Raw genomic sequence first — 16,789 nt, forward strand, 5'->3', positions numbered from 1 at the left:
GGTGAAATATAAGTGTTTAGTAGAGCTATCCGGAAATGTTTAAAGCAGTTCCCCTCAAATTTATTCTTTTTTAAAAAATTAAAGCAAAAGTTACAATGGAGAAAATCTATTCTCAGAGAGCAAACCAAGGAAGCAGACGTCAGGAAAGTATATCTAAACTGTTCTTTAGTGTGAAAAACTGCATTCACTACTTAGAATTAATCAAAATGAATCAACCCTTCTTTCAGGAAGTATCTGTTTACCACTGTGTATGAACGTGCAGTGGTTAAATATGGTTAAGAGAGAAAGGAAAAAAGTATCCCGGTAAGAACTTTAAACGATTTAATACCTTCAGTTTTCACTTAACCTGGATATTCTTTGTACGCACAAACCGGCAACAGGAGACCAGGACGGGCGGACGCTAGTGTTCAGAGCCCTGTGTGATGAGTCTCCTACAGCCAGGTCCTTTGTCCCCATGCTGACGTGAGCAGACAGTGACCTCGTTGTACTCTCATAATCACATTTCTTTCTGAAATTCTTTATCCTTTTCTGCCTTTGCCAAACACTACTTTTCTTGTCTTTTGCAGATATGTTATGCTATTAACTTGGGAAAAGAAATCATTGAGGTTCAGAAGGTAAGTTGCATTTTAGTGCTGGTTTAACAACAACTCAAAGGCTATCTTTACACCTAGATAGCTCTCAAAAAGAGAAATGGTGCTCACTAGGCAGGGTGGCCAAGTTTGGGATTTCCTTTTAAGCCTTCTAACTACCAGGCATTTTTGATCAGCTAGTTCCATGGTCACTGGTAACACGTAGAGTTCTTAGTAAGTATCACTGCTGCACCTCCTACTGTTTTATCAGTTTTTTTGTTGCTGTTGTTGTTGGCTAGATTTCCTTTCTTTCAAATGAAGCTGGTACAAACCTCAGTATCTACCACACACTCTAAGGCCTTCCTCCTCAGAGTGGTCACAGGCCCAGCAACACTGAGACGTTACCTGGAAGCTTATTGGAAATGAAGACTCTCAGACCTGTCTATCAGCAGTTTGCAATCTTTCATTTACCCAACTAATTTTTGAGATTAAATTTTGTATAAGAAAACCCCTGGAATTACAGCAGTGAACAGGGGGCTTCTGGTTCAGCACTGTCCAGTAGAACTTTCTGCAGTAATGAAAAGGATCTATTTAATATGCAGATTGAAATGTGGCTAGTGTGACTAAGGAACTGGATTTTAAATTTTTAGTTAATGTAAATAGTAACAATGTATTGAATAGCTAGTGGGTATCATACTTGTGCAGTTCTAATCTATCAGGGAGGGGCAGACAGATCAAGGACGAAGACCAACATAATGAAAACACAGCAAGCCCTGCAAGTTTGTACTTTATGGTGTAGATCAGAGTTGGCAAACTTTCTGTAAAGGGCCAGATAATAAACCTTTCTCAGCTTACTGTCTCTGTTGCCAACTACTCTACTCTGCTGTTGTTAACACAAAAGCTGCCATAGTATGTAAATGAATTGGCATGGCTATGTTCCAGTAAAACTTCATTTATAAAAACAGGCGGTGAGCCAAATGGCCATAGTTTGCCAACTCTTGGTATAGAGTAAAAGGAAAAAAAGGAGTTTAAAGACAAGGTCAAAGTTGTGAGGGAAGTTCCTCTCTGGACTCTTTCCAGAAAGATGATTCTGAGTTGGCTCTGTAATGATATTTTGGCTGAGAGGTAGAAACTTGGCCTAGTTTCTGGAGGAAGTAATTCAACTGAGGGTTTCTTTAGAGATTCAAGGAGACCCACCTGAAGGCGCACATAGACGAGTCAGAAGGAATGAGGCTAGATTACAGAACATAATGACAGCCAAGCCAAAGGGGTTTTAAGTGCATTTTAAGCATTTTCTTTTCTCCTTCTTAAACTCCCGTAACTTCAGGATCCAGAAGCATTGGCTCAATTAATGCTGTCCATACCACTAACCAATGATGGAAAATATGTACTGTTAAACGATCAACCAGATGACAATGATGGAAGTCCAAGTGAAAATAGAGGCGCAGAATCTGAAGCATAACCTTCTTGCGCCTTTGGGTGAAGAGCACCCAGGAAGGAGAGCTACCTCCTTAAGGGTTTTCAACTTCTCTGATACAGGCACACCACTTGGTTTCAGAATGCTGACAGCTGCTTGTGGAACGTACTATTGATGCCTTGATACTGAGACTTGGGAGGGAAACAGTAAGAAATGGTTAACAACATACCCATCTACAAATGTTATTTTAGGTGCTTTGTGGTAAGTCCTTTTCTTAGATTGCATTGTTCAGCGCTCAGAATGAAAGCTATGAGAAAAATGCATTGTTCACTTTATTTCAGTGTCATCTCTTTTCAGTTTCCAGTATCTTTTCAAAAAATGGTAAAAGCCTAGATTTATAATTTGATAAACACTAAATATTTCCTATTAATATAATCTATTTTTGTATTTTACTTAATGAGCTTTAAGTGCCTGTCATTCTGAAAATTGTATATTTATAATCAAGTTTGTCTCATAATTGGACCTAACAGCATTAATTTGTGCAGTTAGGTGATGAGCCCTGTGCTTTGAGGCTCAAGCACTAGCAGAAATGCAGGTCTAGTTTTGGTAACTGTCCAAACATCATGCAATAAAAAGACAAGCAGATGAGTACCACAAAAGATGTTTAGTTTTACAGTGGAACCTTAATGAACCAGCATTCAGAAGTTCATGGTCCTTTAGATACTGTTTTTAGGGGTGGATCACCATGGACAGGGTGCAGCTCTACCAATTCCTGTTTCTTCTGAGCCAGACCCCCCTTAAAGAAGGGATCAATTAACTTTAAAACTCACTTGAAGCACAGCTGGCCATGGGGCTTGGTATAAAAGTTCCAATTTCCATCCTGACATAGACGGTTCCAGGCATCCCAGCCCACTAGGAAACAAGTATAATGATCTTTAATTGGTACAGTATGTTTAATTATAACGAAGTTCAACAGTAATATCACTTTCTTTGTAATAAATTAACCTAGCAATAAAAGCTAGCAAATAAAAACTATCTTTCTGTTTCTTTTGCTTTCTGTGGTTATTTTCTAGAACATCCCTGAAAAAAAACTAAAGTTGGTTCTGTACCTTTAACAGTTAATTCCCAAAAGAAAACCAGGACATCATAATGAAATCACAGCAGAGGGGATGTACTATGCAACATGAGTGGAATAACGTGATCTCAATGCCAAGTTTTTAAAAGGTGCTGCTCTTAAAATGGTGGATTAATAACTTTTGCAACTCAAAATTAGGTTAAAGGAATCCACTTCTATAATGTGTGCACTGTCAGAGACACAGTGAGCTAGTCAAAACAGTATGAAATTATACACCATAAAATCATCAGTTCGGTGTTAACTAATATCTTATAAATTTCTATATCGTAATCATAGTAGATCAGTAAGTTCTGACAGGCTTCAAGAGCCACAGTCCCCTGATTTCTTGCTTAGGATTGTTCAGGATGGGAGGAGAACAACATTGTTAGAAACTACAATCAGTTTTTTTAATTAAAAAAATTTTAATAATGTGTGGCCTATGGAAAACAAAAAGACTAAACAGAGCTACCATATGATCCAGCAATCCCACTCCTGGGTATATATCTGGAAAAGATGGAAACTAATTTTAGAAGATACATGCAGCCAGCACTATTTTCAATAGCCAAGACATGGAAACAACCCAGGTGCCATCAACAGACAACTGGCTTAGAAAGATGTGGTGTGCATATATATAAATACACACACACAGTGGAATATTATTCGGACATAAAAAAGAACGAAATATTGGCATTTGCAGCAACATGGATGGACCCAGACAATATTATACTTAGTGAAGTCAGTCAGAGAAAGACAAATATCATATGGTATCACTTATATGTGGAATCTAAAAAATAAATAAATCTATAAACAGAAAAAGACTAAGACAAGAAAACAAACTTTACCAAAGGGGAAGGCGGGGTGGGGTAGACAAATTAGGAATATGGGAATAACAAATACTAGTATATATATATATAACTACTATATGTAAAATAGATAAGCAAGGATTTACTGTATAGCACAGGGAACTATATTCAATACCTTGTAATAACCTATAATGGAAAATAATTTGAAAAAAATTGATATATATAAATGAATCACTTTGCTGTACACCTGAAACTAGCACAATATTGTAAATCGACTGTATTACCAAAAAAAACAAAACTGTGGCTTAACTAAGCCACAAAGCCTGCAAATCATGAAAAACCAAAAGACTGAAATCCAATACGTTAAAACTAACTTCACAAAAAAACACAGAATGAAAACACAAAATTAACTGAGCATATTCAGCAAGCACATATGACCAACAAAAATTAGTATCCAGAATATACAAAATATTCCTACAATTAGTAAGAAAAAGAAATTGAAAGAAAAATAGAAGTCATGAAGGCATTTTATAGAATAAAAAAGGCTCTTAAACAGAAATACGTTCAATCATAAAAATCAAGGAAATGCAAATTAAAACCACACAGATACTGACTACAGACTGCAGAAATTAAGCTGCTGGTAGGGATGGAACAATGAGGAATAACCTCACCTACCGCTGGGATGGGAGCACAGTTTTGCATTCTCTCCAACGACCTTGCAGGTACACCTGGCCCTACCACCTAGGAGATTCACTTGTGACACACACTGCAGAAACTCAACACACGTACCCAGAGACATGTACAATTACGATTACAGCAGCACTATTCATAGTATTCCAAATTTGGAAATAACCCAAATCTTACCTACAGACTAAATACCTGTGTATTCATGTAACACAATATGAGGGAAATAAAGCTAAATAAACTATATATGCATCAACACTGATGAATTTAAAAAAATGACAATGAATTAAAGAAGTCAATACATTTATAGTAACTTTACAAAAACATGCAAACCACCATCATATTGTTTTTAAAAATATAGATGGTTGTAACCCCCAAGAAAAGCCCAGTGCACTGTGGTTTCCTCTGCAGTAGAAAGGGGAGCCGAGACCTGAGGAGGAATGATGGGAGCACCTAAGGTGGTAGCAATAAGCTCTTAACCTACCTGGTGTCTACACAAGCATTCTATTTTCATTCACTAAACAGTACATACATATTATATACTCTTGTACATGCATCATGTTTTTAAATAAAATTTTTAAGTTTAGAAAGAGTGGGTGACTTTCAACTTAACTGAAATGTGTGTTAATGCACATTAAGGCCCTCTGAAAATAAGTGCCATGTAAATGAAAGGTGGGAGGGTGGAAAATGAGATTTTTTTTTTGAAGACTTAAGCATGCATTTTATTTTTAATAGATCTTTCTTTATTGGAGTATAATTGCTTCACAATACTGTTAGTTTCTGTTGCACAACAAAGCGAAATCAGCCATATGCACACACGTCCCCATATCTCCTCCCTCGAGCCTCCCTCCCTCCCACCCTCCCTATCCCACCCCTCTAGGTCATCACAAAGCACGGAGCTGATCTCCCTCTGCTATGCACCAGCTTCCCGCTAGCCATTCATTTTACATTTGGTAGTGTATGTATGTCAGTGCTACCCTCTCACTTCGCCCCAGCTTCCCCTTCCCACTCCCCATGTCCTCAAGTCCATTCTCTACGTCTACCCCTTTATTCCTGTCCTGCCCCTAGGTTCATCAGAGCCTTTTTTTTTTAGATTCCATATATATGTGTTAGCATACGGTATTTGTTTTTCTCTTTCTGACTGACTTCACTCTGTATAGACTCTAGGTCCATCCACCTCACTACAAATAATTTCGTTTCTTTTTATGGCTGAGTAATATTCCATTGTATATATGTGCCACATCTTCTTTATCCATTCATCTGTTGGTGGACATTTAGGTCATTTCCATGTCCTGGCTATTGTAAATAGTGCTGCACGGACATTGTGGTACGTGACTCTTTTTCAGTTATGGTTTTCTCAGGGTGTATGCCCAGTAGTGGGACTGCTGGGTCATATGGTAGTTCTATTTCTAGTTTTTATAAGGAACCTCCATACTGTTTTCCAAAGTGGCTGTATCAATTTACATTCCCACCAACAGTGCAGGAGGGTTCCCTTTTCACCACACCCTTTCCAGCATTTATTGTTTCTAGATTTTTTGATAATGGCCATTCCGACCGACATGAGGTAATACCTCATGGTAGTTTTGATTTGCATTTCACTAGTAATAAGTGATGTTGAGCATCTTTTCATGTGCCTCTTGGCCATCTTTGTGTCTTCCTTGGTGAAATGTCTATTTAGGTCCTCTGCCTGTTTTTTAACTGGATTTTTTGTTTTTTTGATATTGAGCTCCATGAGCTGTTTGTATATTTTGGAGATTAATCCTTTGTCTATTGTTTCATTTGCAAACATTTCCTCCCATTCTGAGGGTTGTGTTTTTGTCTTGTTTATGGTTTCTTTTGCTGTGCAAAAGATTTTAAGTTTAACTAAGTCCCATTTGTTTATTTTTGTTTTTATTTCCATTACTCTAGGAGGTGGATCAAAAAAGATCTCGCTGCTGTGATTTATGTCAAAGAGTGTTCTTCCTATGCTTTCCTCTAATTAAGAGTTTTATAGTGTCTGGTCTTATATTTAAGTCTTTAATCCATTTGGAATTTATTTTTGTGTATGGTGTTAGGGAGTGTTCTAATTTCATTCTTTTACATGTAGCTGGTCCAGTTTTCCCAGCACCACTTATTGAAGACTCAGTTTTTTCTCCATTGTATGTTCTTGCCTCCTTTGTTGTAAATTAGGTGCCCATACGTGTGTGGGTTTATCTCTGGGCTTTCTATCCTGTACCATTGATCTATATTTCTGTTTTTGTGTCAGTACCATGCTGTCTTGATTACTGTAGCTTTGTGGTATAGTTTGAAGTCAGGGAGCCTGATTCCTCCAACTCCGTTTTTCTTTCACAAGATTGCTCTGGCTATTTGGGGTGTCTTTCGTGTTTCCATACGAATTGGAAATTTTTTTGTTCTAATTCTGTGAAGAATGCCATTGGTAGTTTGATAGGGGTTGCACTGAATCTGTAGATTGCTTTGGGTAGTATAGTCATTTTCACAATATTGATTCTTCCAATCCAAGAACATGGTATATTTCTCCATCTGTTTATGTCATCTTTGATTTCTTTCATCAGCGTTTTATAGTTTTCTGAGTACAAGTCTTTTGCCTCCTTAGGCAGGTTTATTCCTAGGTATTTTATTCTTTTTGTTGCAATGGTAAATGGGAGTGTTTCCTTAATTTCTCTTTCTGATTTTTCGTTGTTGGTGTATAGGAATGCCAGATTTCTGTGCATTAATTTTGTATCCTGCAACTTTACCAAATTCATTGATTAGTTCTAGTAGTTTTCAGGTGGCATCTTTAGGATTGTCTATGTATGGTATCATGTCATCTGCAAACAGTGACAGTTCTTCTTTTCCAATTTGTATTCCTTTTATTTTTTTCTTCTGATTGCTGTGGCTAGGGGACTTCCAAACCTATGTTGAATAAGAATGGTGAAAGTGGACATCCTTGTCTTGTTCCTGATCTTAGTGGACATGCTTCCAGTTTTTCACCACTGAATATTACGCTTGCTGTGGGTTTGTCATATACGGCCTTTATTATGTTTAGGTTCCCTCTTTGCCCATTTTCTGGAGAGTTTTTATCATAAATGGGTATTGAATTTTGTCAAAAGCTTTTTCTGCATCTATTGAGATGATCATATGGTTTTTATTCCTTCAGTTTGTTAATATGGTGTATCACATTGACTGATTTGCATATATTGAAGAATCCTTGCATCCCTGGGATAAATAAGCTAGCCTCACCAATTTTCATTTCCCAGCATTGCCTTTGGTTGTTTAGCCACCTGTCAGAACTACCATTAGGGAAGAGCAGGACCTGCCTTACATTGTCAACACTTAGCTGAGCCATTTAAAAAGAAATAGTTTTTATGAGACCAACTCAAATACAGGCAGTTTATCTTCAAACTTTTCAACAGCTAATAATTATATGCCAAGTGTATTTCTGCTTGTAAGAGCAATCATAATAATAGCCAATATTTATAGTAGTTTCCTAATAAAGTACTTTATACAAATTAAATCCTCAAACAACCTGTGAGCTATATTATTACATTTTATGCCTGAGGAAATGAAGCACAGAAAGGTTAAGTAATCTTGTAAGCAGCAAATCAGGATTCAAATCAGTCTGGCTCCAAAATCTACACTTCTAACCACTATGTGCTATATTACTAGCACACAGAGAAAACCAGAGACAAAGCGATCTCCAAATGCTTCTCTCAATACATTAATCTTTGAAGATTATTCTGATATTCAGTAATCACATCAACTTAAAAGTGCATCTTTAATGCCTTATTACCTTTTGTACACATTCTGAAATGATTACTGTAATACTAATTTTATATAGTTGGTGCTTCCGGGTACAGAAGTGCTAACTTTTTTTCCCTCACGTTAGTAACAATGAGGGCACTACCAAAGAATGTGTCAATACACACAGATCTTACCTGCACTACAGAATGTACAGTCCTTAAAGGTGGTCCCAGAATTACGACATCAGATCTGCACTGATTGGGAGATAAATTTCATCTACTTTCCTGAGTATGTCTCCACTCATAGGAACAACCGGCGCTATCCGGTAAACTAGGTGGTAAAGAAGAACCAAACTATTACAATAGAGGGAAATATCCATATACTTGTCCAAATCGACCTTTCATACAGTATATAAGAACTTCTCGTATAAACCAAACTCTCCTTTTGCTGTCACCATCTCTGAGTTCACTGCACAGTCCTATGACTTCATGTAATCTCTATAGACCCACTTATTCTGGATTCCTTTTTTAAAACTGAAGTCTTTGACAACCTGTTAAATTGTTCCTAACATCTAAAAACAAAAAACTGTAGCATTAAGTCTCTCTTAAGAAAAGGTATACCATCAGTCTGAAACTTCTGCACCTTAAGCTGGAAGAAGAACTAAAATTATTAAAATTGGTTAAAGTCTACCTTTTACATTTGGCCAATCCATCAGAAAAGAGTAACGTGACAATGTATGTGATGGTATTGTCTCATCTTTCCCACAACCTTACAAACTTTTCTCCTCAGAAGGAGCAGCAATCAGACTTTCTGAGCAAGAACATTTTTCTCCAGCACAGTATTTAAAAGGCTTTCCTTTATTACGACTGTTTCAGTTCAAGTCATGACCGCAAATGGCACTACAGCATTGCAAACTAATGATCCCTTCCCAGGATTAAGATTTAAAATTAAACATTCATGTGGGTTCTTTTATTTGAAAATAGCAAGCAATAGAAAGATTAAGAATATAAAAAGGAAAGAAAACAAAAGTCCACCTGGGATACACAAAGAGGAGCCAGTACCAGTTTTATACTTGAAATTTTGCCTATGTGCACGCAAGTATTTTTTTAAAGAGATTCCACACACTATTAGATAAAAGGAACTCCAAAAAGATCAATATAAGAACTACTGGGGTTAAGACATTCAATTTTGAACATAAACATCCAGAGGAAGTAAATTTTTGAAATTATATTTATTAATGTTCTATTATATCAATGCATATTGTATTCTCTTAGAACTGGGGAAGAGGAAAGCCCCACTTAACGGAGATAACAAACTTGCCATCTTTTATAAAATTTAATTAGAACTGACAATGTTATGGTTAGTCCTTAATTCCTGAGAATTTGAACATTAAGTTTTCTGTGAGTTTACAACAAATGCTCACACTGATTTTTAAACTGCAGTATGTCTGAAAAAAATGAGAATATTAACAATACATCAGCAAGGAAAACTGTCATCTAAATGTGTACATCAACTTAGGTGTAAAACACTCAAGCCCTGTTGCTCTGCACTTTTAACAGCATTTAAATATGCTTAATCTTTTCAGAGATTTTATTTCAAATAAGTAAACTTATTATACCTCATCCAGACTGCAGTGACATTATTTTGAACTAAAGGCAAAATAATAATCTGTCACATTTTTCTCAATTGTAGGTATCCATGCAGTCAGCATGTGAACTCTATCTAGTATTGATAAAATAACTGACATGTGTGGGGTAATGACAGAGACATCTGATTCTCTTCTATTTAGAATTTCTATCTCTATTAAAGGAGATGATTTTAGGGAAGTTAGAGAAGAAAAACAGAAAAAACAATACTGTTGCTATGAAATGGTGACCAATTTGATACAATCAAATGCAAGATCATTAATATAAACATTTACAATAATGAAAATATAAATTATTAATTATGCAGCATGCTTTAGGGCCATTTCTACAGTTAGTACATATTACAAATATTAAATGCCTTTAATCCATCCATTGTACATAACTCTGTAAATCATGTTTACATAATAAACAAAAAACACTTCCTACCTATTCTGTTTCTTCTGAATTTTAACAGTGAAAGTGTTATCTTGAGCTGGGAAAGTTACCCTGACCGTGATCAATGAATACAGACAGGGCATTGTACACCCGTTCCAAAAGCTGGAAATCAAACAACAATGTTAGAATTACTTGCAGGATTTACCCAAAGAAATGCTTAATAGGCAAGTGCAATGGAAAAATCAAGTATTTCCTAAAATGATGTTAGTATTACACATAAAGTTTTAAACTTTTTTGTTTTCACTGTAAAGGTATCACTGTATTATATTAAAAGATTATAGGCCATGATTAACCATTTAACTGATATAATCTTTACAAAAATAAAGCTAATAGCTTGCCAGGAACTAAATTTACTCAAAATCTTTCTGTACCTTTTAAATCAGCAAGTGGTTTAGTTTATTAGAACTTTATTCTCACAGTGGTGATTTTTTAAAAGCCTGCACAGTGCTTAATCTGATTTCTTAGATTATACTTGGTTTAAAGAAAAAGTCTGCCCAAACCATCATCAAGACTTCAGTTCAACCTAATGTAGAAGAAACCTGAGTTTGGATGTAGAAATAAGAATTCATTCAATTTTCTCTGCTATCATACATAATGCCTTCAGCCAAAAGTAAAGCTTCAAGCAGGACTCTATGGCTTTATCTGTATTTTCTTCCCCCTTGATTATTAAGTAAATCTTAAATTTAAAGCAGTTTTTGGAGGTTAAATGTTCTCAAAGCAATGTAAACTAGTTATAAAATATCTCACCACAGACAGCAGCAGCTCTAGTGAGCCACATGAAATTAACAATGAATCAGTTCACACTGTACAAAAAGGGTACATAACACTTATGCCTCACCTCTAGTATCAAAACCATCTTCATATATCCCTTTTATAAGAATATTGATATGTATGCTTCATGAATTTCAGCTCAATTCCTTTTGTTTAAACATTACTGGCTGTACATAGTATATGCACTGAATTTCCAATGACTGAGACAAATATGGATCAAAGACCTATACAAATACAAATTATAAACATTCATGTAGATTACAAGAGGTCTGAGGTGGCAGTTTAGGAATTTAAGTTAACCCTTCTAAAACTTCACTTCAAATAACTGTTCCCAGGCACATCTAGCCAAAGTCCAGACAAAAATCTGATTTTAAAATCTCATTCTCAACCTTTGAAAAGTAGAGCCTTCAGAAGAAGAATGGACTTAACTTTAGAGCACTGCCTTAGAGAGTTGCAGCATCTAAATATTTCCCAGAGATGTGACCCAGGAAACACTTGGTTATTAGCTTATTAACATCCATTTCATATACAATTCTGATGATTTCATAGGGGCAACGCATACCATCAGTATCATTTGACAACAGGATCTGCAGACACAGTGCTGTCGGACAGGTCTCCGTTGCTTGTTTTAGTCTCTTCTGGAAGCATGAGTGAAAATAATGGACATATTTATGTTCATTTTAAAAAGTGAATTAAGTAAATAAGAAGGACTAAAAAAAAAATTAAGGACTATACTGCTAAATTTCAAATTAAGAAAATGCTACATCCACCAAATGTTTCTCTAATATCACAAATTATATGTAGTTTATTTACCTTAATTTTTTAGAAATCTAGGCTAAATATTGCAAATGTAATTGTTTTGACTGGTTTGTAATAGTGGTAGAGAATTGTGAGAGAGCAAAACTGCATCTGAGGTGGGTTTCACACTGCACCTTCCCCCAGCTGGGCCAAGAAATTGTAGTGCTATTATTGATAGAAACATGGTTACAAATTCACATATAAAATTGTCCAGAATGAATAACTTTCCAACTGTATTTATAATTTATTTTTAAATGCAGTTTTTATTATGACTGTGATAAAATGAATTTCTGCCTTTTGTGAAAAATGTCATATATATATATATATATATATATATATTTCATTAACAGACAAAAACTAATGTTTTCAGCAACTTTGACAACATCTCTGAGCAAACTTTAGCTAAAATAGAGTCCTAAAACAGAACCACCACCCAGCATCAGGCACGTGGGTGACATACACTACCCAAAACCCTAGAAAGCTCCTTAAGAACAGCAGTCCAAAGCAAGGAGCTCCACTGAGACTGAAATGTCTGTTTTGTCTTAATGCTTTAGGCCTTAAAGTAAATGGCCAATCCACCTGCAGAATATTCCCAGTTACCTAGGCTGGAGACAAGGTTCTGGCATCATGAAAGGCCTGAGCAGAACGTAAGCAATAACTCAGTTTCTTCACAATTTAGATTATACTGACTCAAATTCTTCCAGATGGCTTTGCTAAATATTATTTTTAAATGAACCCAAACATAACACATATTTTTTTATTTAATAAATATTTAGTATCTTCCAGGTAACAGCCGGCAGTCATTCTTCAAGAACACAATTATTATTCAGTCTAGATTCCAAAAATGCCTGCACATGCTAATAAGTAATACTGATGGAACATTATCAACAGGGAATAGGGTAACTGATATAAGTGGTCTACCCAAATGAATCACCTCTATTCAGTGTGAAAAACATTTATTTTAAAATCTAACTGGCAAAATAAGATTAATAAAAACATCACGTTTTATGAAGTATCTTTTATTCTTGATTTGTGAAATACAAGTAAGAAAAAGGAAAAAGAGCAAACATGAAACCTGTCATGTTGCTGTACCTAGTTTTAAGCTTCCAAAGAGGAAACCTAAGTTACATAATTTCCATAACAGAAAAAAGGAAATATCCATTCTTCAGGGAAGACAATTGTTGCTAAATTTCAAATTTGAGAGAAATGTACCATGAGGGTCCCTTAAGTATGAAATGCTGAACGATTTACACCCACAAAGAATATAACGGACAGAATCCTCTCCTTAATGACTATCAGCTATTATGGCTCTACTGCTCTCTAATTCTCCAAGGCATGGCTATGGAGGAGCACAGGAGGCTATTACTGTGACACTAAAATGGCCCTGACTATTTTATGTCTCCTTAATCACCTGTCCCATACATTCAGTCAGTGTCTAGTCATCAGCAGCTCTGACTTAAGCCAACATTTAGTCTCCTCCTCTAATTTGTTCCTTCTTATCTGATACAGTTGAAGGGTGAAAGAAAAAACCCTAAACTTGGTAAATTTTTTTTAATTAAGAGATGAACTGAATAAAGAGTTATCTCAGAATGAAATGCATAATCTATGTTAAATTTCTTTTCAGTTTCACAAATGATCCCCTTAGGCTTTACTTCTTTAAAAAGACATTTCTAGGTCTATATTATTTTTCAAAAATAAAAGTCTGACTAGATAAAATGGGGTATTCGTGTCTACTACTAAAGACAGATTTATTGGTCTTTCCAAATTTAAGCCACTCACTGACCTTCTTTCTCTTTCTTTTCTTGGTTTTCTTCAGCTGCAGTCTTGTCAGCTCTGAAGAAAATTCTTGCACTGCTCAGCGAGAAACAGAGCAATTCAAATTCCTAAGTAAATTAAAAAAATTAGAAATAAAAGCTGAAAATACTTTAGTAAAACATCAAATTTATATTTAATATCTCATTATTTCTAAAAAGCTCTAGTGAGTGCAAATCGCAAATACAGAAACTGAACTGTGTAATCCACCCATTTTTTAAGATATGAGTCAAATGGCTTCCAAATACCATTCATTTAAAAATATACTCTTATGACCACTATTCATCTCACTTGTTAAAATGGGAGTTTCAATATGATTTATGTTTCTTCAGTGATCAAGTAATGGATATTAAAAAGTCAAAGCAAAAAAAAAAAAAAAGTCAAAGCAGATCTGACTGTTACTCTCGTCTACCTGTAGATAAACATCCAGTCGCTTCTGAGTGAGATTCATGGTTTGTAGTAGTTTTTCATCCTGACTAGTTGACTGCACATTCTGTTGCTTAGCAACTGCTCTTATCTCCTTCAGGTACTTCTCTCTAACAGACTGGAACCAGTGAAGTGAGTCAAATTCCTGGTACTGATCCAAAAGCTTCAGAATATAAGCCACACCTAGAGTCACCAGCAAAGCCAAAACGAAATTACAATGTGTAGACAAGTTATATTCTACTCCACCAATAATTCCTAAAATTAAGCTAACCATTTTCAATTAATCCTCTTTCAAATTACATTTTACAGCACAAATGAATAAGTTTAGCAACATGGCTTAATTCCTCCTTAAAAACATATAAAGAACTAAAAAAAAGGCCAATCAAGAAGAAATAACATGGCTATGAAAATCACCTGGAGATAACATATGGCTGTAAAGGTGGGGAAAAACTTCCACTGCTGAATAGACAACAACTAGGAAGCTACAGGAAACTAAATACAAGATGCTCAAACTGTAAATAAAACCACAACAAAAACAAAGCCTAAATAATTAGGTCCAACCACTCTAAGTGATTAGCAATACCAAAGGAGCATGAACAACAGTATAAATAATGGTCAGTCAGATGACCCAGCCAAAAAATACAGTAAACACTGCTCATGAAAAACAAATCTACAAAGAGCACACAGCTCTATTCTCAAGCAAACATTCTGAAAAATCCATTGTAAGGTAAACATAAAATTCATGAGAAAACAATTCCACTAAGCTTACCCATGGCAAAGCCATCATCAGTAAAGGCAGCTCCAATTTTATTTTTTTTATTCAATTTCTCCTTGCAACTAATGGAATGCTCTACGAAGTTGAGGGTCTAAAAAGATATAACAACATATTAGAGAAAGAATTGTGCTAAAAAATCTTCAGTTCCTAAAACAGACATTTCAAAAATTATAAACAGGATCTCTTCTAAGCTCCTGTCCTTTTGATTTGAAACATTTCCCTCGTATAAATAGCCTCTTGGTGAGGTCATAATCTGTGTAAGTATCTCTTCATGGCTCTTCTTTCCAAGTCCTTTAAATATGAGCACTCCCTCAATCACCACTTAACCCAAGCACAGCGCTTTGTGTATGGTTCATTCTAAAATATTATGCACATCTAACAAATGAAGGCACTGAGACTTGAGTGGTTTAGTAACTTGCCTAAAGTCATACTCTAAATCAAGGTTGTAGTCAGAAAAGTAGGACTGCTTTACTTAAAAGCTTAAGCACTCTTAAGCATGGCAGTCCTTACTTCTGCCCACCCAATTCATTTTACAATAGTAGTTCTTACCATAGTCTCAGTTTAAAAGGCTTAGTAGTCATTTGGATAAACAAATTCCCCCCAAAAATAGCACTTCCCTAAAAGTTTAGCTCCTCTGAAATACCTTATCTAATCATAGCATTTATTCAACAAATATTTACTGAAACTTAATAATAATACCAGGCATTATTAAATAATTACAATAAAAAAAATGAATACCACCAAAGAGTTCACACTCTACAGAGCAGCACTCCTGGCAATGACAGAAATGCTGTGCATCTACACTGTCCGATACAGTAAGCCACCAGCCACATATGGCCACTGTGCACTTGAAATGTGTATGGTAAAACTTAGGAACTGAACTGAATTTCTTCATAAATTTTTAACTAATTTACATTTAAGTAGCCATTAGGGGCTACAAAAGGATAGCACAGCACTGGGATATAGAGAGACCTGTTTAAAAATAATTATGGTACAGTGTGGTAAGTACTATAATAGCCTACACTGTAAACGAGATTATCAAGTTCCACTTATTTTGCCTGTAAAACTTACTTGGCAATTAATGACATTTTATAAAATCTTTGTCAACTGTTACTTAAATCTTTAGATATCTCATTTATGTTTGTCTTCTTTCTGGAATTAGATTATAAACTCAAGGACACAAGAATAGTGTCCTATACTTCTCTTCTTTGTAGTGTTCGTAATCCCTCTTGTTTTCTCCATCACTAACTGAAATCTGACAGCAGCTCTGTAAAACTAGACTCTTCCTCAATCCCACAACGGTTTGCCATTGCTGTTTACCATGACTTCAAATTAAAGAAAGATGGTGAGAACTCACCATGAGTTAACTACACTATTATCAAAGTATAACTAAGACAGACTCGCCTCCAATCTGACACTTCTATTCATATCTGAAGATGAAAAGATAATGCCTATCAGATAACTGTGGACATTTTTGCTACATAACAATTATTATAAGAGAGCATTAACAATTAACGTATAAAAAAAAACAGTAGAAAGGAAAATGCGTGAAGAAAAAAGCTGTCCATAGACCATCAGCTGCTTTCAATGGATAATAATGGTTCAAATATGTTAGAACATATGTGTTAATTCAGGCAGCAACGTGAAAAGTTATAACTAGATCAAAGTTAGATGTAATCAAAAGCTAGGTCTGCTCAGTGATATTTAGATTTTAGAGCTATCCATTTACAAATTTTTTAAGAAAGAGCTTTGTTATAGAAACCTTTATAGAAAAATAACTCTTATTGCTATGTATACCTCTCTCATCTCTTAACTCCAT

At 35.3% G+C, this 16,789-nt stretch overlaps 2 protein-coding genes across 7 annotated transcripts in view; one reads left to right on the forward strand and one right to left on the reverse strand.

The window, feature by feature from the left end:
* The window catches only part of APPL2 (adaptor protein, phosphotyrosine interacting with PH domain and leucine zipper 2), a 53,160-nt gene extending 50,128 nt beyond the window's left edge, over window positions 1–3,032 (forward strand). For all 3 annotated transcript variants that reach the window (XM_060166567.1, XM_060166569.1, XM_060166568.1), the window contains 2 exons: window positions 567–614; window positions 1,897–3,032. In XM_060166567.1, coding sequence (XP_060022550.1) covers window positions 567–614; window positions 1,897–2,031 — 183 coding nt within the window. In that variant the 3' untranslated portion in view covers window positions 2,032–3,032. The remainder of the gene's footprint in view (window positions 1–566; window positions 615–1,896) is intronic.
* WASHC4 (WASH complex subunit 4) overlaps window positions 1–16,789 on the reverse strand; it is an 81,187-nt gene that overhangs the window by 18,097 nt on the left and 46,301 nt on the right. The window contains exons 30-35 of one of the 4 annotated variants that reach the window (XR_009543546.1): window positions 14,965–15,061; window positions 14,182–14,378; window positions 13,741–13,840; window positions 11,722–11,797; window positions 11,227–11,383; window positions 9,520–10,490 (exon numbers count right to left, since the gene is read on the reverse strand). Coding sequence is in view for 3 of the 4 variants with exons in the window: in XM_060166566.1 (XP_060022549.1) it covers window positions 11,730–11,797; window positions 13,741–13,840; window positions 14,182–14,378; window positions 14,965–15,061 (462 nt within the window). In the remaining variant the exon portion in view is untranslated. Of the gene's footprint in view, window positions 1–9,519; window positions 11,384–11,721; window positions 11,798–13,740; window positions 13,841–14,181; window positions 14,379–14,964; window positions 15,062–16,789 lie in introns of those variants that run through there. The other 3 variants (XM_060166565.1, XM_060166564.1, XM_060166566.1) reach the window with 3 other exon arrangements.

Source organism: Lagenorhynchus albirostris, chromosome 11 (assembly GCF_949774975.1).
Source record: "Lagenorhynchus albirostris chromosome 11, mLagAlb1.1, whole genome shotgun sequence".
NCBI lineage: Eukaryota > Metazoa > Chordata > Mammalia > Artiodactyla > Delphinidae > Lagenorhynchus > Lagenorhynchus albirostris.